The sequence below is a fragment of the Erythrolamprus reginae genome, chromosome 8 (assembly GCF_031021105.1).
Source record: "Erythrolamprus reginae isolate rEryReg1 chromosome 8, rEryReg1.hap1, whole genome shotgun sequence".
Taxonomy (NCBI): Eukaryota; Metazoa; Chordata; class Lepidosauria; order Squamata; family Dipsadidae; genus Erythrolamprus; species Erythrolamprus reginae.
In genome coordinates this window covers 20,822,460-20,841,944 of record NC_091957.1, presented here as the reverse complement: position 1 = coordinate 20,841,944, position 19,485 = coordinate 20,822,460, and the positions used below count along the sequence as shown (strand labels likewise).

The window sequence follows — 19,485 nt, the reverse complement described above, 5'->3', positions numbered from 1 at the left end:
GCCCAGAAAGCGTTTATATTACTTCAAATTTGTTCTGGGCCTATTTTCATTCTTTCTTTCTTTTTGTGATGTCTTTTCACAACAGCGATTACGAACATTTTCACCACCCGGTTTACGGAAGTTGCTTCACCCTGAACAAGAATGGAACAGATAAGTTCTGGAAAGCCTACAAGCCAGGAATTGTTTACGGTATGTACAGATCCAAACAAATGAGCGAATTAATCCAGATCTTGCAAAATTAGATTGAAATGCCAGTGGTTGGGGGTTGCTGCGCTGTGCTTCTGTTTTCCTTTTTTTCAGGATTTGATTGGCTATTGGGGGCAGGACACGACAAGATACTATCTGTAGGTTCTTAGATTTTTAAAGGCAAGGTGATAACTCAACTGCTGTTTTTCTAAAAAAAAAAAAAAAAAGCTTAACAAACAGGTTGATGCAGGTTTTTTGGCAGGGTTATTGGTTCACAATCACCTTCCTTGAGTTGCTTCTCCAGCTTCCAAAAGTAGCTCTAACTTCTACCCTGTTTTCCCCAAAATAAGACATCCCCTGATGATAAGCCCAATCGGGCTTTTGAGAGAATGGCAAGAAGGCCCAGTGCTTATTTCAGGGTTCAAAAAAATATGAGACAGGGTCCTATTTGGGGAAAAACATGGAAGGAAGGGACGGAGGGGGGGAGGGAGTGGAAGGAGGGAGGGGAGGGAAAGAAAGAAAGAAAGAAAGAAAGAAAGAAAGAAAGAAAGAAAAACCCTGTTTTCCCCAAAATAAGACCAGAAAAGGGCCTTTTTTGTTGCCGCCCTGGCTCTATGGAACCAACTCCCCCAAGATGTTTGCACTGCTCCCACTCTACTGGCCTTTCAAAAAGCTGTTAAAACCTGTCTTTGTCGACAGGCCTGAGAGCCGCGAAGTTTAACATCAGACATGCCCGAATTATGTTTGTTTGGTATGTATGTTTGTTAAGATTGGTTTTTTGGGGTTTATATGGGTTGTTAGGGACATGGGGTTTTATTTACCGTAGTTGTCCGACTTCTTTTTATTATTCTATTATTGTATTGTTTTTATTGTTGTAAGCTGCCCTGAGTCCTACGGGATTGGGCAGCATAGAATCTAATAAATTATAGAAGTCGAATAAATTAAATTAAATAAGACCAGTCGGGCTTTTGAGTGCATAGCAATAAGGCCAAGCACTTATTTTAGAGTTCAAAAAATATAAGATAGGGTCTTATTTTGGGGAAAACACTGCTCTCGCTCTCTCTCATCCATCCATCCATCCATCCATCTAATCTAAAGTATGTATCTATCTAATCTTATCTATTTACCTATCTATCTATCTATCTACCTACCTACCTACCTACCTACCTACCTATATCTATCTATCTATCTATCTATCTATCGTGTTTTCTGGGAAACAGGTGTGTATACAAACACACACACACCCCTGTTTCCTTAGAAAATAAGACCCAACTAGAAAATATGCCCTAGCATGATTTTCAGGATGCTCATAATATAAGCCCTATCCCAAAAGTAAGTCCCACTTAAGATTGTCAACCAAACGGACACATTTAATAAAGTATTTCCCTGAAAATAGGACCTAATGGGAAAATAAGCACTGATGCGTCTTTTTGGAGCAAAAATTAATCTGAGACCCAGTCTTACTTTTGAGGAAACATGCGTGTGTGTGTGTAAGAAACCTGAAGACTGATTATAATCAAGGAAAAAGTAGAAGCAGGATGCTGTGACCTCATGTCACCTTCATGATAAAGAACAGAGAAAGTGAGAGGCAATGAGAAAAAAATCTGGAGATCAGGCCGGACGGATAGAATGAAAACAGCGCTACAGTCCTGGGCAGCCATTTGGGGAATCACAATTCCAGATACAGGTTTCTCCAAGCTTAGCAGCTCATAAGATATAGAATGTGTTTAAACAGGCAGACAGCAAGCTTATGTCACACTAACACTGTTTTTAGAACTAACATGTTACTCTGGAGAAATCGGAAGAGGAGAGGGTGAGTGAGTCACAAAGATTTTTCCATCTCAGTACAAACTGGGCATTAAATCTCCCTGAGCCTTTACAGCACTTTTGCTGCTTTTAAAAGTCCTAGGGGAAAAAACAACAACATTGCTGTATTATTTTTGCAAATTGACAAAAGATGCTCGAAAATATAGTTCTTTTTTTTTAAGGCAGTAAAACAATAAAGTAGAGCAAACTACACTAAATAAACTTAAAACAAGATAAGATCTACTTGTTATAGACCAGTGATGGCAAACCTTTTTTTCCTCAGTTGCTGAAAGAGTGTGGGCATGTCCTATTGCGCATGCATTAGTTCCTAAACCCATAATTCAATGCCTGGAGAGAGCTAAAACAGCTTCGCCCACCCTCTGGAGGCACTCTGGAGGCTGGAAACAGCCTGTTTCTCAATTTCAGATGGGCCCAGTAGGCTCGTGTTTCTCCTTCCCCTGGCTCCAACTTCCAGCTTCCTTGGAGCTGGATCCCCCTGGAGGCTCTCTGGAAGCCAAAAACGCCCTCCTGGAGCCTCCGTGCAAGCCAAAAATCAGCTGGGCAGCACACACATGCAAGTTGGAGCTGAGCTAGGGCAATGGCTCATGTGCCAGCAGATATGGTTCCGCGTGCCACCTATGGCACCCATGCCATAGGTTCGCCATCACTGTTATAGACAACACCAGTGATATTAATAAGAAAGGCAGCTTCAGGGAAACTCAAATGGAAACATTAAAAGCAAAAGAAGGATCAGGCTTCATTTGCAGAATTTAATGTTCTCCACCAAAGGGTTTTGTACATGCAGTAATGGGGCTCCAGTAGTTGAAATGGAGATACACACGCATCTCTGCACGCCCATGTGAGATTTGGCTTCTGTGCATGCACACAAAGCGAAGGCATGAGATTTTGCTGATTTTTGGTGGTTTTTTGCTTCTCCGCATATGCAGAAGCAAATAAATCACCGAAAATAGGCGAAATCTCATGCGCAAGAGCATTGTCGCCGCTGGGCACGTGCCGATGGTCCCAAAGAGCGTACCGGTAGTGGCCAGTAAGTGAGCATAGCCAAAAAAAATAAAAACTCAGAATTTAGGGAGGCCAAAACACCAAGTTAAAGATATCTGCCTTTTTGATATTGCAAAGGGCCTAGAGATAAGAACACTTTATTGGCGTAATGAACTCTTTATGAACCTTGGTTTCAGAGACAGCAGGCCTTGCCAGGAAGGGACTGCAAAACGGCAAAAGAGGAGAAAATCATGTTGCTATTTTAGATGAAAATTCCTAGAAAATGGGTTTATAATAAGTTAAGGGCAAAGTGACCCCAGACTCCAAGCCAGGAAACAATCAGAGGAGGGGGGAAAACAACACAATAAATGATATTAAAAGGTCCTAAGAAAGATGATGAAATAACTCCAAATATGGACAGAAGGAAGGGGTGTAAACAAGACCCTGTATGATCATGCCAGATTTTTTTCTGTATTTTTTCTGTATTTTTTATATTTTGTTGTTAATAAAGACTTTTGCTTTTATTCTCTTGGTCTCTGGGAAATTTTTCTAACAGATATAGAAATGGTCAGAAGAATATATTGAGGAATAGTAACATTCCAGTTCATGTAAATGTGTGGGTGGTACAAAGGATATAAAACTGCGCTTCAATATGAAGAGACATTTCCCCGCATCCCTGGACTATTTGAAACCTGTCATCTTCCTCAATGTGTACAGGAGAAGCTAAAAGCACATGCAACTCCAACTCCACTGCACCTTCCTCAGGGCAGATACTCCCTCCTCTCTTCACATGGGAGGCTGCGGAGTCACAGTGAATAATTCACAAGTGAAACGTAACCCCCACACAGCCGACATTGCTTCCCATACCCGCTAATCACAACACCAGAGGCAAGCCACGTGCAGGCGAGATTCAGTTTCTATCAGCCTCCTCACTGCAGCGCAATCCGAGCACGATAGAAACAAACCCTGCCCTCTTCCACAAGATCCTGATTTTTAAATGTATAATGTTTTCAAAAGTAAAATAATGCACTTGGGGAAAAGGAATCCTCCATCTGAGTATTGCATTGGCAGTTCTGTGTTAGCAAAAACTTCAAAAGAGAAGGATTTAGAGGTAGCGATTTCTGACAGTCTCAAAATGGGTGAAAAGTGCGGTCAGGAGGTAGGGAAAGCGAGTAGAATGCTTGGCTGCATAGCTAGAGATATAACAAGCAGTAAGAGGGAGATTGTGATCCCAGGGTATAGAGCGCTGGTGAGACCACATTTGGAATACTGTGTTCAGTTCTGGAGACCTCACCTACAAAAAGATATTGATCAAATTGAATGGGTCCAACGACGGGCTACAAAAATGGTGGAAGGTCCTAAGCATAAAATGTATCAGGAAAGACTTCATGAACTCAATCTGTATAGTCTGTAAGACAGAAGGGAAAAGGGGGACATGATCGAAACATTTAAATATGTTAAAGGGTTAAATAAGGTTCAGGAGGGAAGTGTTTTTAATAGGAAAGTGAACCCAAGAACAAGGGAGCACAATCTGAGGTTAGTTGGGGAAAAGATCAGAAGCAACATGAGAAAATATTATTTGACTGAAAGAGTAGTAGATGCTTGGAACAAACTTCCAACAGACGTGGTTGGTAAATCCACAGGAACTTAATTGGAACATGCCTGGGATAAACATATATCCATCCTAAGATAAAATACAGGAAATAGTATAAGGGCAGACTAGATGGACCAGGAGGTCTTTTTCTGCCATCGATCTTCTATGTTTCTAAAAACGTCCTCCCATTTCTCCTTCCCAATACAGGCCTATCCCTTATTCTCAAAGTGGAGAAAAATGACCACATGCCTCTGCTCTCCACTAAGGCCGGCGTGAGAGTCATGATTCACCGGCACAACCAAACCCCATTTTTGGAGCACGAAGGATTTGACATCAGGCCTGGGACCAAAAGTACCATTGGGATCAAACAGGTGGGATTTCTGCTCTCTCTCTCTCTCTCAAAGGTGACTTTTGAGAACTGGAAATTTATTTTATTTATTTATTTATAAGATAAAATACAGAAAATAGTATAAGGGCAGACTAGATGGACCATGAGGTCTTTTTCTGCTGTCAGACTTCTATGTTTCTATGTTTATTGGATTTATATACCAGCCCTCTCTGAAGACTCGGGGCTGCTTACAACACATAAAAAGATGAACAATACAATATAATCATCTAAATGCAATTAATTTAAAAACTAAATGTACTAATCTATAAAACCCAGTATTGTTTTTAAAAAAACCAATCATATCCACTCAAACAACAACCATACGTAACATTCATTGACCAGGGGTCTAGAGTCTAATCGCCCCAGGCCTGGCGATATAGGTGAGTCTTAAGACTCTTGTGGAAGGTGAGGAGGGTGGGGGCAGTGCGAATCTCTGGGGGGAGCGGATTCCAGAGGGCCAGAGCCCCCACAGAGAAGGCTCTTCTCCTAGGCCCCGCCAAGCAACATTGTCTAGTAGTTGACGGGACCTGGAGAAGGCCGATTCTGTGGGACCTAACTGGTCGCTGGGATTCATATGGCAGAAGGCGGTCCTGCTGTCTTGGAGATTCTTAGGTCTAGAACAGGGATCGGCAACCCACGGCTCTGCAGCCGCATGTGGCTCTTTCATCCCTCTGCTGCGGCTCCCTGTCACCGGTCAGCTCCTCAACTTATAGGGCTTTCAGTTAGGACAGGGAGAGGGAAAAGGACGCCGCGCTAGGAGGAGACTCCATGTTGGGGGACCAGAATTGAACAGGGGTCTTCCAGTTAGGACCTTTGTGGCTCTTTGAGTGTTTAAGGTTGCTGACCCCTGGTCCATAGGTTGTTCAGCAGGTGATTGACAGGTAGTCCTCTGCCTAGGGCAGTGATGGCGAACCTTGTTTTCCTCGGGTGCCGAAAAAGTGTATGCGCACACTATCATGCATGCATGAGTGCCCACAGCTATAATTCAATATCTGGGGAGGGTGAAAACAGCTTCCCCCACCTCCTGGAAGCCCTCTGGAGGCTGGAAATGGCCTGTTTCCCCATTTATGTTGGGCCTACTAGGCTCGTGTTTCACCCTCCCCAGGCTCCAAAGGCTTCCCTGGAGGGTAAAAATGCCCTCCCCCATCCCCCCAGGAGGCTCTCTGGGAGCGAAAAACACCCTCCCAGAGCCTCTGGCTGCATCTAACTGGCACACTCATGCACATTGGAGCTGAGATTGGCAAAGGCTCACATGCCAGCAGATATGGCTCCGCATGCCACCTGTGACACCCATGCCATAGGTTCGCCATCACTGGCCTAGGGCTACAATGGAGCGCCATGCTTCCGTTGCGAACCAAAACAGCTGTTAAGTGAGTTTTGCCCCATTGTATGATCTTTCTGGCCACAGTTGTTTAAGTGAATCGCTCCAGTTGTTAAGTTAGTAGCCCAGTTGTTAAGGGAATCTGGCTTCCCCTTTGACTTTGCTTGTTGGAAAGTCTCAAAAAGTTATCATGACACTGAGACTATAATAATTAACATGCCAGTTGTCAAATTTTGCCCATATGAACGTCAAGATTCTGCAGCTGTTGTAAGTTTGAAAAACAATACTATTTTCGGTGCTGTTGCGACTTCAAATGGTCACTAAATAAATGGCTGTGAGAACTACCTGTACAGTTCAGTGTTGACTAATGAGGAACCCCATTAGCCATATGAGCAGTCGACTGTTCCCTATACATATATACTCTCCCAAACAACCAGCCAGAGGCAAGCAAACAAGCATATTCCCAAACTGATAATGTATGGAAAGTATTTCAACTTAGTCCAGAGTTTACCAAGTATCAGCAGCTGGGTTTGGAAGATTGACAGGTAATGTACCAATTGAATTTTGCAATAAAATGCTTTTTTTCCTCTCTCCCTCTCAATGCCATAGGATGAGGTGTCACGCTTGGGTGGGAATTATAGCCAATGTACCAATAATGGGGAAGATGTCGACATCAAATTAGTCTACAACAGCACGTATACGATGCAGGTATGGAGAAAGCAAAACGGGTGTGGTCCCCATTTATTTGTTTCTGAAATAGAAATGCATCTTTGAATCCCAATCCCATCTCTGTTGATCCTGGCCAAAGTTACGACTTCCCCTTGGAAAGTCTAAGACAGATGCATCCTTTGAGTTACTGAACTCCTCAGGAAATTAAATTGATCAGTTTTACAGTTTCCATTGCTTGAGAAAATATACAGTCATTATGATGTAGTCCAATGACGGCGAACCTATGGCACGGGTTCCACAGGTGGCACGTGGAGCCATATCTGCTGGCATGCAAGCCGTTGCCCTAGCTCAGCTTCAATGTGCATGTGTGTGCCTGCCAGCTGATTTTTGGTTCGCTCAGAGGTTCTGGGAGGGCGTTTTTCCCTTCCAGAGAGCCTTCGGAGGGATGGGGGAAGGCGTTTTTACCCTCTCTCGGCTCCAGGGAAGCCTTTGGAGTCTGGGGAGGGTGAAACACGAGCCTACTGGGCCCACCAGACGTTGGAAAACAGGCCATTTCCAGCCTCCAGAGGGCCTCTGGGGGGTGGGAGAAGCTGTTTTCCCCCTTCCCAGGCACTGAATTATGGGTGTGGGCACTCGTGCATGCGCGATAATGCACAACCATGCTGCTTTGCCACCTGAGGGGAAAAAGGTTCACCATCACTGCCTTAGAACCATGATGGTGAAACTTACGGCACACATGCCACAGGTGGCTGTACAACGGGGGAATTGTTGAAAGATAAGCAGAAACCCTCATAGGAGTCAAAGAAGCCAACTTTTTTCCAAGAGCGAATGCATCAATCCATCAATCAATGTGCGCACGCTCTTTCGGCACCCAAGGGAAAAAATGGTTCGCCATCACTGATCTAGTCCATTCATTTGTCTAGTCAGTGATGGCAAACCTTTTTTGGTTCTCATGCCAAAAGGTCATGTGTACGTGTGCTGGCACACGTGCACATGCCCACACATTCCGTCCCCTCCATGCATGTGCACACACCCCCGCGCTGCCTTTGTGCATGCACACAATCTTCCCCATCTCTGCGCATGTGCATAGGCCTCACTGAAGCCTGGGACGATGAAAAAAAACGGTCCAGTGGGCAAAACGGAAGTTCAGACACACGGACTTCCAGTTTGCCCGTTTGTGCTGTTTTTTGCACTCTTGAGGCCTCCTGAAGCCCCAGAATGTGAAAAACAGCACAATAGGCAAACTGGAAGTCCGTTTTTCCGAACTTCCGTTTTCCTTGTTGGGATGTGTTTTGCACTCCAGGAAGTATCCCTGAAGCCTCCGGAGGGCCTTCCCCAAGGCTGAAAATCAGTTGCCTAGCGCATGCACATGCATGCTGGAAGTGATATAGGGCAACACCTCCCGTGCTCTCTGATATGGCTCTGCGTGCCATCTGTGGCATGTGTGCCACATTTCACCATCATGGGTCTAGTCCCTCTTTTTCAAGTCTCCCCATTTGGCAGCCATCACTACACTCTGTGCCGTGTTTTTCACAGTATAAGACGCACCTTAGTTTTTGGGAAGGAAAATGGGGGGGGGGAATCTGCCTCCCAGTTATTCATCTGGCTAGCATCCTTAGTCTGGTCAACTTCAGCACATTATTTAATCCCCTGGTTAGTCTGGGGGAAAAAATATTCAGAGCGAGTAGCAATGAAAACAAGCCTGCAAGCTGGTAAGAGTTGTGACGATCATTAGCACCTTGTTAGGGCTGGGAAAAAGTTTTTTTTAAAAAAGCTACATTCTGAGTATAGGACGCACCAAAACTTTTAGCCTCTTGAAGATACATCTTATACTCTGAAAAATACGGTAAATATATAGCATATACACTGCTCAAAAAAATAAAGGGAATACTTAAACAACAGAATATAACTCCAAGTGAATCAAACTTTTGTGAAATCAAAATGTCCCCTTAGGAAGCAACATTGATTGACAATCAATTTCACATGCTGTTGTGCACATTCAACTTTGTACAGAACAAAGTATTCAAAGAGAATATTTCATTCATTCAGATCTAGGATGTGTTCTTTGAGTGTTTACTTTTTTGAGCAGTATATTTAACATATTCCCCACTCAAACAATATCCAGGTCCACCTCTATCAATGCCTGGGCTATAACCCCAGTTGCAATCCCAGTATGAAATCAAGCATTTTATCCTCTGGTCAATAGATCTTTTCCCTGCTCATTCCCAGAGCAGTATCATTTGCGTGTGTCTGTCTGTCTATCTATCTATCTATCTATCTATCTATCTATCTATCTATCTATCTATCTATCTATCTATCTATCTATCTCTACACTGCTCAAAAAAATAAAGTGAACTCTTTAACAACACAATATACCTCCAAGTAAATTAAACCCCTGTGAAATCAAACTGTCCACTTAGGAAGCAACACTGATTGACAATCAATTTCTCATGCTGTTGTGCACATTCAACTTTATACAGAACAAAGTATTCCATGAGAATATTTCATTCATTCAGATCTAGGATGCATTTTTTGAGTGTTCCCTTTATTATTTTGAGCAATATATATCTGTATCTCTATCTATCTATCTATCTATCTATCTATCTCTATCTACCTATCTATCTATCTATCTATCTATCTCTATCTATCTATTTATCTATCTATCTCTATCTATCTATCTATCTATCTATCTATCTATCTATCTCTCACTGCTCCTCTTAACTGTCTTAATTGCATGTTTCTCATGCAATCTAGTGAATCTGTTTTGCTCTGCTCCCTCACCAACATTGCCATTTCACCGTCTCACAGGCCTGTTTGGATTCCTGCTTCCAGCATCATATGGTTAAGGACTGTGGCTGTGGATATTATTTTTACCCCTTACCTTCCGGAGCCGAGTATTGCAACTACAATAAGCATCCTGCCTGGGGTAAGGAATCCAGACTGACGAAGGGATCGATCTGGTTCGGTGTCCTTCACATCTTTCTCCCTAAGCTTGTTGGATGTCTCGCTTCACTGTATTGTAGTTAGACTTTGGGGTGGAGAGATGGCTAACCTCCCGCTCTAGGCTACAGTACATCATTGCCTCTGCGGCCATTTTGAAACTCCCGAGGGCTGCCTTTTCTTTGTCCCGTCCAATTTTGCAGCGCCACTTGACGCCAATCTGAGTTCTCACGCTATACATTTTAAGAGCTTCAATACAGGGGCAGGTTTCTTACCTTTTCCTACTGGTGCGCTGCGTGTGCATTGCAACATGTTGCGTGCACACACACACACACATCCCCAGTGCAATTTTGCTTCTGTGCATGCACAGAGGGATGGTTTTCCTTCTGCGCATGCTCAGAGAGCCAAAAATCACAGAAAATTAGGGGAAAAAGGATGGAGACACGCATGGACCAGCAAAGACAAACCGGAGCCTTCGCTCCAAAATTGTGCAGTCGGCAGTCCACTATCGGTAGGAACCCATCTCTGCTTCAATACCATCCTTTTGCTTTTGCAAGGCTACAGTACAGTTTAACAATTCCTATTTATTTCGCCATTGTGATTCCTGTTCCATAATTGGCTATGAGAATAACCTTGGGGGAGATGGGAGGAAAAGCATTAACATGGGCTTGCCCAGGCACAAACATATCTCTCCAACACTCTGCGGTCTGCATTGGTTACCGATTGGTTTCCAGACACAATTCAAAGTGTTGGTTATGACCTATAAAGCCCTACATGGCATCGGGCCCAAATACCTCCAAGACCACCTTCTGCTGCATGAATCCCAGTGACCGATCAGGTCCCACAGAGTCGGCCTCCTCAGGTTCCCATCAACTAGACAATGTCATTTGGCAGGACCCAGAGGAAGAGCCTTCTCTGCGGTGGTGGGTGGCCCTCTGGAACCAGCTGCCCCCAGAGATTCGTACTGCCCCCATCCTCCTCGCCTTCCGTAAGAGTTTAAAGACCTATCTGTGCCGCCAGGCTTGGGCCATTAGACCCCAGCTCCCTAGCCAACAAGTGTAGTATGTCTGGCAGCATGAATGGGAATGAATGATTTTATATGTTATTAGAGTTTTAAGGTTTTTTTAGCAATATTAATTGGATTTTTAGATTTGTACATTGTATATTGTTTGATATGTTGTGAGCCGCCCCGAGTCCTCAGAGAGGGGCAGCATACAAATCCAATAACTAAATAACTCAATAACTGAATAACTCAATAACTAACTAAATAACTAACAGCAGCAGCAACGGTTTGACAAGAGATATTCAGCCCACAGAAGGAATGGAGGAAGCAGGTCAGAAGGAACCCTCCCTAGTTCCCTGAAATAGAAAGACAACAGCGGGGGAGGCTTGCTTTCAGACCTGCAAGATCCTATTGTCGCAACCTTACAATAAAAGTAGTGTTAGCGCTTGTAGTTTTGGTTCCTCATCTGGGCTTTCTCAAAGGGCTGGTGCATCTACTGAGAAATTGACGGGGGTGGGAAACTTTGAGAAAAATAGGGGAGGGCGGTGGCAGTAATCTTCCCTTTGTTCTTAGAGCCGCTGCTGGACAGTTGTCTTGTTCCGTAATCTGTCCTTCCAAAGGATAAAGGCAGCCTAAACGCCCACTCAGTGTTTTAGCATTTGGACAGCAGCCGGAACCCAACGTTACTCAGTTGGAAACAGAAAGGGAAAGCCAGATTATTGCTCCTTTGTCAATAGGAAGTGACAATCCAGCTGTATTCCCTATTAGTCTCCCGGCACAATTCAAGACGTTGGTTATCACCAGTCATGGGCTACCAAAGTTTTTACTACCACTCTATGAGCGTGGCTTATGCATTTTGTTTCAACATCTTTCAGTGCAAATTGGGTGCTCTGGGGTGGAGCTCCAAATTTTGCTACCGGAACTGCGTTCCTGACCATTCCCGTAGGAGCCCATCACTGGTTATCACCTATAAAGCCCTATATGGCTCAGAGCCAGATTATTTACGGGACTGTCTCCTGCCACATACCTCCCAGAGACCAATTAGAGCACACAGAGTCAGCCTCCTCCAGGTCCCGTCAGCTAAACAATACAGGTTGGCGGGACCACAGGGAAAGGCCTTCTCTGTTGCTGCCCCATCTTTATGGAATCAACTCCCCCCCCCCCGAGGTCGGTATGGCTTCCATACTGCTGGCTTTTCGTAAGACCATGAAGACCTGGCTATGCCGGCAGGCCTGGGGGCCCTAAATCAACCACTAGCTTGTCCATGTATATGAATCGGTATGAATGACTAGTACGTGTGTTGTTTTTAATTTTTAATTAGGATTTCAGAAATTAGTTCATTTTTTTCTTGACTTTTTTTAATTGTTATTGTTACTTGTAATTGTATACTGTTGTAAGCCGCCCTGAGTCCTTCGGGATTGGGCGGCATAGAAGACAAATTAAATAAAAAATATTCATTTGGAAACAGGAATTGGGGGTTTCTTGAAACCCAGGCTCAGCCCCCTTGGGATCTTCCAACCCGGGTGAATTTTCAGCTAGAATTATATCTATGCCAGTTGCCTTCTATTGACCTCCTATTCCTCTTCTCTCCCCCAGGGCATTGCTTCTATCTGCTGTACAAAAAGCTCACCGACCACCAGTTAATCTGCTTTCAGCAGTGCCCCAAGCTGTGCAAGTGAGTAGCAGAGGGATGTTCATCTAGTTGGAGGGATAGCAGGTTTAACCTCCCCTCGTTTTTTCTGCCGTTCCCTGTCTTGTCCGGCGAAATGTCATCTCCTCCCATGCTTCAAATCCTCCAAGTGTGCATGCAGACATAGAAGCCATTGCAGGCTTGAATCTTGCCTGGGCCATCTTTCTCCACCTCAGGATCTTGTAGATCACCTAGACCAGTGTTTTTCAACCAGTGTGCAGCGGTACACTAGTGTGCCGCGAGACATGGTCAGGTGTGCTGCGAAGCTCAGCAAGAGAGAGAAAGAGAGAGAGAGAAAGAAAGCAAGAGAGAAAGAGAGAGAGAGAAAGAAGGCAAGAGAGAGAGAGAGAAAGCAAGAGAGAGAAAAAGAGAGAGAAAGAAAGCAAGAGAAAGAGAGAGAGAGAGAGAGAAAGTAAGAGAGAAAGAGAAAGAGAAAGAAAGCAAGAGAGAGAGAAAGAGAAAGAAAGCAAGAGAGGCAGGGAAGGAGGGAGAGATAGAGAGCAAAAAAGAGAGAAAGAAAGGGATGGAGAGAGAGAGGAAGGAAGAGAGAGAAAGAGGGAGAGAAATAGAGCGAAAGGGAGGAAGAGAGAGAGAGAGAGAATTTTTTTGTCCAAACTTTTTTTAAGCCCCCCCACTCCCCCACATGATTTTTATATGTAAAAAATATGTAAAAAAATGTGCCGCAGCTCAAAAAAGGTTGAAAATCACTGACCTAGACCAGGGATAGGCAAAGTGGGCTCTTCTATGACATGTGGACTTCAACTCCCAGAATTCCTGAGCTAGCATAATTGACTCAGGAATTCTGGGAATTGAAGTCCACAGGTCATAGAAGAGCCAATTTTGCCTACCCCTGACCTACAAGAAGTAGTTTCTAGTATTCTATAAACGTAGAATAGGAATAGGACAAGGCTGGGTTCCTTTCACCTTTTCCTACCAGTGCACATCGTGACATCCCAGTGCATGATTTTAGTTCCATGCATGCTCAGAGGGAAAATCTTACTTCCATGCATGCTCAGAGAGCCGAAAAATCACTGAAAATTAGGAAAAAAATATGGAAGTGTGCGCAGACCGGCACAAACAGCACTGGAGCCATTGTGCCAAAATCATCAGGTGGGCTACTACTGGAGTGTCTCCACTGGACTGCATCTCTGGAATAGGAATAGAATGGGAATAGGAGTAGAATAGGAATAGGAATAGAATAGAATAGAACAGAATGAAGAAAGAGTGGAATGGAACAGAATAGAATAGAATTCTTTATCAGCCAAGTGTGATTGGACACACAATTAATTTGTCTTTGGTGCATGTGCTCTCAGCGTACATAAAGAAAAATAAAATACATTCATCAAGAATCATAAGATATGAATGAAAAAGATATGAATGCAAACTTGTTAGACCGATATGGAATTAACAGCAAACTCTATGTCATTGGCAGGGAAACTTGGTATAAACTCTCTGCGGGATACGCTAACTGGCCATCAACTAAATCTGAGGTAAGGCAATGGGTTTTTGTTTTGTTTTTTTTGCAAGAGTGGGAATGGGAAAGCATGTACTATTGACTTACAGTGGACCACATAACAATTAAAACTACTCAGAGTTGCTTTCACCCCACCATTCTTTAAAGGATTTGGAAGCTGTCCACGCTTCTCTTGAGCTGAGAACAGAGAGGGCATACCTCAAGCTAGATAGCTCCTGATAGGCTATAAAGGTCATATTTCATGAGATATCTCTCGGGGATAAGAATTCACAGAGACACATGGGTATATATATCTATAACCCCTAGGCGAGCACAGAAAGTCAAGTCAAACTTGTTTTTAAAAAAAACAAAACTCCAAAAGAGGTTATGAAACAGAGAGAAAATAGCAGAAAGAAATGAGATAAAGCTCACTAAGAAATCCACCACAAACTCTGAATTCAGGTTGCAGAACTGTGAGATAAGAAACTGTAATAAAAATCCCAGCCTTGCAAACTGCAATATATCAGCAACCTGTCTCACATCATCGTTCTAAGTCGAAGTCAGAATTCTTGGCAGAATTCCCTATTCCTACCAGTTCTCCCCATCTAGTGTGCAGCTTTCTGTCCCCTTATGACTTCCCTTTCAGATTTTAATTTCGATCCCTGCGCTTCTATTTCAGAAATGGATTCACAGAGCACTGCAGGCAGACAACAGGTACAACAACATCACCATAACGAACAGGTTAGTGACATGATTTTCTTGTTTCTTGGCTGGAGAAATCCTGATTTTGCAGGTGGTGTGTGGCTTGCTTGCTTTCCTGATAGGAAAAACAATAGCTTCCATTCGGGGACTTAACGGAATTTTTCTAATTTTATCAGGGCTCTCGGACTCAAAGAACAAACTTTTATACTAGAGAAATTTGGTTTGCTCACATTTTATTTCCTTCCATTTCAGCAAGGACATTGCCAAGGTGAATATTTTCTATGAACAATTAGATTACTACTCTTGGGATGAGTCTCCAGAATATAACGTAAGTTGGGGTGATTCAGTCTCTCACGCACGCACTTTATGCCGGGAAGACAACAACATTTGAAGCCACTAACCGTACGGTTCATGTCTTTACTTGGGGTTTTAGGTGACCCTGGTGATGTCCAACATGGGAAGCCAGTGGAGTCTTTGGTTTGGATCGTCTGTCCTCTCGGTGGTCGAGATGCTTGAGTTCCTCGTAGATGTCACCATCTTATCTCTCATCTTCTTCTACCGGCGGCTTACGGCCAAGAGAAGACACAAGGTCTCAAGCCCCCCTAAGGTGCCCAGTGTGAGTTTGACTTTGGAGAAATACCGCTACATCGAAGAAGGTTTGGCCACGGACCACGATGCAGAGATGTCTCAGACCAGCTACGAGAATCCATCCTTCGTTTACGACGAGGGACTCCCTCCGTATTCCAGACATAACAAATATCAGATGCCGGAGCTATATCCACGCGTGGTGCTTCACCGATTTAAGCACCAAGAAGACCAAGGGACATGGCAAGATCCTAAGAGTTAACGGCCCACGAAGTCGTTTTCAAAGGACAGTTTCTCTACAGGGGAAGGTGGAGCAGTGAATTGCCCACCCTTGAAAATGTCAAAGCCCCAAAGGATAGGACCCATGGGATTGGGCATTCAACAGGTAGTGGAATGGGTGTTTCTTTCAGGTTCTCCTTAGATGCTCCTAAGGCAAATCCATGACTACGCCTGTAAGCGAAATACAGGGCTTCCTCAATGAGCTCATGGAAGTCACAGAGATCAACAACCCTCCCACCCCTTTCCCCACGGACTAATAGGCCGTTGAGACATTGCGTGCTGACAAATTCCTGGATTGACTTGAAAATGTTTCTTCTTCCTTCTGTTATATCTGTTGCAACATTTGTCCTATGGATAATCAAGTTTAATTTTGAGCTGTTCCGCGGCCTCTTTGAAAAGAGTAATCTATATTTTTTGTGAGCTGGGGCAGTAGGAGGCTGCCTGGCCGTTGTCCAGTTCCATATTTTTATTTTTATTTTAAAAACTATCTTACTTTTTGAAACTCTCCCGAGAAAACCAGATTCAGCTGGGCTCCCTCAACTAGAATAAATCGGATCCTCAACATTTCACAGATTTACTCAGGTTAAATGTTAAACCATGGACGTATTTTTTTCTTCTTCTAAAAATGCCTCTTAAGTGGACGTTTATGAGGAAATGTTCTGTATCGTCTGCATTAACGGGACCACCAGGACCTTGGGAGGATGAGATAATAGCCACCAATGCTCTTCATTTGAGCAAAAGGACTTCTTGTACTTGAGTTGACCCATAAAAATCTATGTTGGGTATTTCTGATGTTCTGTTTCTCTTTGAGAAACATGAAGTCCTGTGTTCCCTAGGCCAAACAGGAAAAGGGCACAAAGCAATAGTTATCACAATTCAAGTCGGCGGTTGTGCAAAAATTAAGTCTAGCCTTTTTTCTGAAACCGAATATAGTCGAACCCTCAGGCGAGCAAGAAAAATAGCGGTGCACAACTACATTTCTATGATTGGCTGGCAACAACCAGTCTTCGGATTACTTGAATGTGATCCCGCTGCCTGGAAACACATTTCAGCCATCGCTTTTGTCAATTTATGGCTAACGTCAGCATGATTATTTTTAGACCAGAGTAGAAGGAAATAAGAATTTCTGAATGCAAAATGCCAGGGGCAGAATGTTTGCCGGTTCTCATAGAAGATAGCTTTAGCAATGGGAACTAAGGGAGCTTTTGCCATGGACATTAAACAGAGAATTGGGGGTATGCAGTTAAATTCTTTTAAGAATCAACTCTGTTGCTGGAGGCTGAAAAGCAAGTTATATTGGGAGGATCCCTCTTGCCAGTACTGTTCATATGTTGCTAGATAAAGCAAGTCAATTGGTTAGCTCAACTACCCACGTCAAATACCCAACTGACATGCATGTGGGTGCGTTCTCTTTAAAGATTTTGCTTTTCTTCAAAAAAATGAAAAGAATGAAAACAGTTAGAAGGGGATACTACCAAAGATCCAAATAACTAGGAATGACTAATAATGGGGGAAAGGGAGACAGAAAGTAGACAGCTGACAGCCTTAACAAAAGCACCCCGCCTAGGTCTAATTTGCAGGGACTAATGGCAATTGAAACCAACACACCTTCTAGAAAGGTATCAAGAAACATGTGACAGCTTGTTCTAGGTCAAGCCAATCTCCTCTTCCAAGTGCAAACAATTCAGCAGTTCAGGAAAGCCAATATTTTAAATTCTCTCTCTCTCTCTCTCTTGCCCCCCCTGTTCCCATCTTCCAGATCTCTGGCAGACAAAGGTGTATTAATCTCAGGTATGAAGGTTCACTTTGGCAGCAGGGGATGGACACGCTCCCCTCAATCAGCCTAAGTAGAATTATGTCATAAGACACCTGTCAACGATCGCTGTTCCCTTTCTCTCTCCTTTGGTTTCGATTTTGTTTCTCTCAACCATTGTGCTGCTCTCGAGATCCGGCTGTTATTGTAAACATGAATATCTGACTGTAAATTATTTTGAATGTGTGTATGTATGAGTGGGAAGATTAAAAAAAATCTGAAGCTTTTTTTTTTGCTTACACGGTGTGGTTTAACAACTTTATTTCCCTTGTATGATGTTCATTCGTTCTTTTGATTTTGGAAAGTTTAAATGGCAGACAGGAATTTGTTCAGATTACTTTATTGTCCTTCAATATCATTGGATCATCCATCCATCTACTCACACATACACATGAACATAGATCTATTTTCTATTTTAGAAAGATAGATGGATAGATAGATAGATAGATAGATAGATAGATGATAGATAGATAGATAGATAGATAGATAGATAGATAATTAGATAGATAGATAGATAGATATTTTATTTATTTATTTATTTATTAGATTTGTATGCCGCCCCTCTCCGTAGATAGATGCATGAAAGATAGATAGATAGATAGATAGATAGATAGATAGATGATAGAGAGATGATAGATGAATACATAGATGAAAGATAGATAGATAGATAGATAGATAGATAGATAGATAGATAGATAGATAGATAGACAGATATCGATTGATATATAATCGATGATGGATAGATAAATGGATAGAAAAGATTTCATGTTTTAATTCTAAAATTCTTTTGCATACCGCAGTCAGGCGGTAGGGAAAGCAAGTAGGATGCTTGGCTGCATAGCTAGAGGTATAACAAGCAGGAAGAGGGAGATTATGATCCCGCTATATAGAATGCTGGTGAGACCACATTTGGAATACTGTGTTCAGTTCTGGAGACCTCACCTACAAAAAGATATTGACAAAATTGAACGGGTCCAAAGACGGGCTACAAGAATGGTGGAAGGTCTTAAGCATAAAACGTATCAGGAAAGACTTAATGAACTCAATCTGTATAGTCTTGAGGACAGAAGGAAAAGGGGGGACATGATCGAAACATTTAAATATATTAAAGAGTTAAATAAGGTCCAGGAGGGAAGTGTTTTTAATAGGAAAGTGAACACAAGGACAAGGGGACACAATCTGAAGTTAGTTGGGGGAAAGATCAAAAGCAACATGAGAAAATATTATTTTACTGAAAGAGTAGTAGATCCTTGGAACAAACTTCCAGCAGACGTGGTAGATAAATCCACAGTAACTGAATTTAAACATGCCTGGGATAAACATATATCCATCCTAAGATAAAATACAGAAAATAGTATAAGGGCAGACTAGATGGACCATGAGGTCTTTTTCTGCCGTCAGACTTCTATGTTTCTATGTTTCTAATTATTGGTTTTCAAAATGATTTTTTATTAAGCACCGCCTCAGTGTCATATAAACATTACAAATAAAATGAGTGATGCATTTCTGTCCTGAAAAAGGGCTCATCTACACCTCCCTCCCAACTTCCTGGCTCCCTTGCCACCCCTGTGATGGACCGTGAGGTTAGCTAAGCTAGTGTGGGCATTAGTGCACTTCGTTTCTTGGGCAACCTTGGAAAACTGCTTCGCAGCAGCAAGGCAACCATATACTACCGGCTTTCCAAATTAGGACAGCAGACGGCAGCTTAAGCCTCTTTACCTTGATTGAGTTTTTGGCTTGGCTGGTGTTGCAGTGGGTAATGCTTTCGTTCCAGAACAGCGGCGCCAGTCTTAACAGTTGATGGGCAGCCCATTTAACCCCACTAGAAAGACTTAGTCTGACTGAAGACAAAGAAGGGAAGGCGTATTCTCCAAGGCCGATCTGCATGGAAAGGAAAGGACTAGGTAGAAAGGCAGGTTTTCCCCACATCATGTCACGAACCAATCCATGAATGGATACGCTTCAGGGAGGAAGAAATAACATTGCAATGATGATTCATAGCCAAGAAAGTAAAACAATTCCAACATGGTTTTGTTATCAGGAAAGACTTCATG

The 19,485-nt window shown here is 43.0% G+C and overlaps 1 protein-coding gene across 1 annotated transcript in view; it reads left to right on the top strand.

Annotated features, from left to right (window-relative positions):
• SCNN1D (sodium channel epithelial 1 subunit delta) overlaps window positions 1-15,632 on the top strand; it is a 47,134-nt gene extending 31,502 nt beyond the window's left edge. Inside the window, exons 8-16 of the mRNA XM_070759686.1 lie at window positions 86-189; window positions 4,796-4,959; window positions 6,907-7,005; window positions 9,775-9,892; window positions 12,506-12,584; window positions 14,032-14,089; window positions 14,732-14,793; window positions 15,007-15,082; window positions 15,188-15,632. Of these exons, the coding sequence (XP_070615787.1) occupies window positions 86-189; window positions 4,796-4,959; window positions 6,907-7,005; window positions 9,775-9,892; window positions 12,506-12,584; window positions 14,032-14,089; window positions 14,732-14,793; window positions 15,007-15,082; window positions 15,188-15,601 (1,174 nt within the window). The 3' untranslated portion in view covers window positions 15,602-15,632. The remainder of the gene's footprint in view (window positions 1-85; window positions 190-4,795; window positions 4,960-6,906; window positions 7,006-9,774; window positions 9,893-12,505; window positions 12,585-14,031; window positions 14,090-14,731; window positions 14,794-15,006; window positions 15,083-15,187) is intronic.
• The last annotated feature ends 3,853 nt before the right edge of the window (window positions 15,633-19,485 follow it).